This window comes from Trypanosoma grayi, assembly GCF_000691245.1.
Source record: "Trypanosoma grayi strain ANR4 Tgr_12_V1, whole genome shotgun sequence".
Taxonomy (NCBI): Eukaryota; Euglenozoa; class Kinetoplastea; order Trypanosomatida; family Trypanosomatidae; genus Trypanosoma; species Trypanosoma grayi.
This window is the reverse complement of record NW_008825631.1, coordinates 747-4,258: the sequence shown is the minus strand read 5'-3', so window position 1 is coordinate 4,258 and position 3,512 is coordinate 747. Positions and strand designations below refer to the sequence as shown.

General features: G+C 54.5%; 2 protein-coding genes across 2 annotated transcripts; both read left to right on the top strand.

Moving 5' to 3' along the window:
- Positions 1-97: 97 nt before the first annotated feature.
- DQ04_00121010 (hypothetical protein) lies at positions 98-1,318 on the top strand (the record flags this gene model as incomplete). The annotated part of the gene is made up of 1 exon (XM_009308196.1): positions 98-1,318. One exon carries the CDS (start codon positions 98-100, stop codon positions 1,316-1,318), a length of 1,221 nt encoding a protein of 406 aa, XP_009306471.1.
- Positions 1,319-2,150: 832 nt separating this feature from the next.
- On the top strand, positions 2,151-3,461 carry DQ04_00121000 (S-methyl-5-thioribose kinase; the record flags this gene model as incomplete). Its single annotated transcript, XM_009308195.1, has 1 exon — positions 2,151-3,461. The coding sequence occupies one exon, from the start codon at positions 2,151-2,153 to the stop codon at positions 3,459-3,461; it is 1,311 nt and encodes a 436-aa protein (XP_009306470.1).
- Positions 3,462-3,512: the final 51 nt, after the last annotated feature.

Below are 3,512 nucleotides of genomic sequence, written 5' to 3'. Positions count from 1 at the left end.
AAAAAAAAAGAAACTATATAGCATTAACAACAAAGACCCGCTTTTTTCCTTTTATTTTGTTTGCGGGGTTTGAGAATAAGCAGAAAGAAGTTTAGATATGACGGAGCGAACAGGAGAGGCTCGTGCTCCCCTTTCCGCGCACCCTGTGGTCACCCCCTCGACGCCGTCAGCAAATACGTCACATGAGGCGTTACAGCAGCAGGACTGGAGCCCCGTTGTGGAGCGCGACAATGGGCCGTTACCCCGGGCCACGGAAGATGGTGATGACGAGAGACTCGGAAGCACAGTGGACAGTATTGGGGTTTTCTTTAAGGCAGACGATGAATCTCCAATGGCTTTCGTACGGGTTTCTTCAAACACCATGGACGCAGTTGCCGTATCGCATGATGAGGGAACGCAGATGTTTGGATTGGAGTCGAGACAGCAACAGCTGGGATGTGTTATTGAGCAGGATGCGTTCTACTTGGAGCAGCCGCGTGCTGGCGGTGTGCGAACACCTGCGGCCGGTAGCGGCCTGCAGTCAGGGACCCCAGAGACGCCAAGAAGTCGTCGCCATTCAGGCATGGAAAGTTCACAATTACACCGGCAATCGAATGTTCGAATGTGGAATCGCAGCAAGGACAATCCAGCGGGCGTCGATCACTCCACACAAACAGCGGAGTCATACCTGCAAAGCCGCGTGAATCCGTACATGGTTGCCCACCACCGGCCTAGCAGTTCTGTCGGAGGCCGCAGCTGCGGCTCCAGGTCGCCGCAGATGTGGCGTGGTGAGACCATTGAAGAGTCCCTTACGCCGTACCGAAGTCCGTCTCAGACGCCTGGGCTCGGTAATCTATGGCGCACGTCGTGTGACTCTGGTGTCGTGGGCCATAGCAACTTGAGTTCGCGTTGCTCGAGTGCTCTCCCCATGGTGAGCCGCAGGGTGAGTGGGGCAGTCGGCAGCTCAAAGTTGGCGGACGCCGCAGTCGCAAGCTCCGGTGAAGGGCACCCCTCACCAGCGGCGGCGGTGGCAGCTACCCAGTCATTGGTGGGCGACTCTCATCCCGTCTCAATCGGAACAAGGCCATATGGTGAGCATGGAGTCACAAAAAAGAGCCTTCTTGACAAAATGGAGGGTTTAGAACGTCGGATGCAGGTTACGGAGAAGAGACTAGTCCAGGTGGTAGAAAAGTTTGAGACGTGCTTTGCTCAACTCGAGTCTTGTGTAGGGGACCTTCAGCGACAGATGACACATATGATGGCGAGGATTGAGCCATCGTTGCCGCAAAGCGACTCGAGGGCTGAGACACGAGAACCATCGCGAGCAATGGACCTTTGACTCGCGATGTAACCCGCCTAGTTGAAGAATAATACTCGGTGGGCACTCGTGCTGTCGCTTGGATTGTTTCTTAGGCATACGCTTCCCGTTCTTCACGTGTTCATGCAAAATGTGGGACTGTGCTGGATGCGTAGAGACAATGTATACAAGTGGCAGCTGGTATGGGTGGCGCAAACATGACCAGACGTTGCTAGGGAGTGGTGATTATTGGGCTGTGCACTGCATTCTTCTTTTGCATGAGCCCATCCTTGGATTTCTGTACTCCAGGAGCGAGGCAGTCAGGTTTTATAGCCTATCGAATGAAAACGTGAAGATTGAAAATCGCTCTGTTGTTTTTTTGTTTCGGTTTTTTTTCTTGTGTGGGTGAGAGAGCCTTCGGCACGTGTGTGTGCCCTCCACACACATTTCTTTCGCATCAGGACGCTTGACTTCATTTTTCATCCTGCTGGTTGAAAGAGGAGAAAGAGAAGGAGTGCTGAGCACCAGGATATATTGGTGACGAGAGGAAAATAGATGCCGGGCAAGTAAGCCAAAGGAACACAGCAAAGTGAAGGCACACCACCGACAAAGGATGGAGGCAAGGAGCCATGTGTTGAAGTGCCATGTTTCTGTTTCATGTCTGCTCTGACTTCATCTCATTCGTCCCCTATGGGTATTAGAGGTTGTTGTTGTTTTTGCCTTTTATATTGGAAAGGGGCACTTTGCCTTGGTGAAGAACTAAATGCGCTCTCGTCTCTCGGTCGTATTCTTTTCTTTTAATTTATTGCGATAGCTCCTGCGTGTGTCTGTCTTTCTGTGCGTGTGTGCGTGTGTGTGTGTGTGTCAGTGGCTTATGGGCATCAGCTGTACAGAGGCGGTGGACGTGACCTTTGGGTCGTACGTAACACTAAAGGTTGACACCGTCGTTGAATTTGCGCGGAGAACATTCCGCGATTGGCAGCCGCTCAGTGGCGACGCTGGCGCCATTGACTCACCGGACATGTTGGTTTCTGCGGTTGAGGTGGGCGACGGCAACCTCAACTTGGTTTTCCGTCTGCTAGACCGCAACGGGCGCAGCTGTGTGGTGGTGAAGCAGGCACTTCCCTATGTCCGCTGCGTCGGTGCGTCATGGCCGCTCACAGTGGACCGCGCGAGGATCGAGGCGCAGACACTACAGGTGCACCGTCGGTGTTGTCCCGAGGGAACCGTTTCTCTGCTGTACTACGACTCGCGGCTTGCTGTGCTGGTGCTGGAGGACATGTCACATTGTGTCACGTGGCGCCACGCACTCGTGGGCGGCGTGTGCTCCATGCACGTGGCTGCTGGCGTGGGGATCTACCTTGCAAAGGTGCTGTTTTTCACTTCCGACCTCTTCCTCTCTCCGGAGGAAAAGAGGCGGGAGATGCAGCGCTTCGTGAACGTGGAGATGTGCCGCATCACGGAGGATCTTTTCTTTACCGATCCCTTTATTGTTCACGAGCGCAATGACTACGAAGCGGGGCTCGAAGATTATGTGCAATCCCATCTGCGAGATGATGTGGAGCTTCGGCAACGTGTCGCCGTGCTGAAGCGGTCTTTTATGACGCGTGCCGAGGCGCTTTTGCACGGAGACATCCACACTGGATCTGTCTTTGTAAGCGCTACGCAGACTAAAGTGTTTGACGCCGAGTTTGGTTTCTATGGCCCAATGGGGTTTGACCTCGGCACAGTGGTGGGTAACCTCCTCCTCAACCACGTTGCGTTGCCAGAACTGTTACAACAACGACGGGATCAGCAGGATCAAAGGGCACAGGAGGGCACTGATTTTTTGCTCTCTACGTCGTCGCCAACAGCCGTATTGGAAAGTATTGGGGTCTTTTGGCGCGCGTTCGCCACGTGCTTTCAAAACCTTGCGGAGGAGTACACCAAGGATGCAACATTTGCAGTGACAGGGTACGCGAGACGCTACATTGAAGAGGAGGTGTGGCGCGACACGTTGGGTTTCGCCGGATTGGAGATGATACGCCGCACTGTTGGTCTCGCCCATGCGGCGGACCTCGACGCTGTGCGTGACACCGCCGCGCGGCTGCGGGCGAAGCGAGCGGCGCTGCACGTTGGCCGGCGCCTCGTCGTGCAGGCAACGAGCGTTACGGACGTGGATGAGCTGCTTCGCTTTGTGGTGTGAACCAGTTGCGCCCTCGCTCTGAAGTGTGGTGCTTGTGTCGGTTATTCTTCG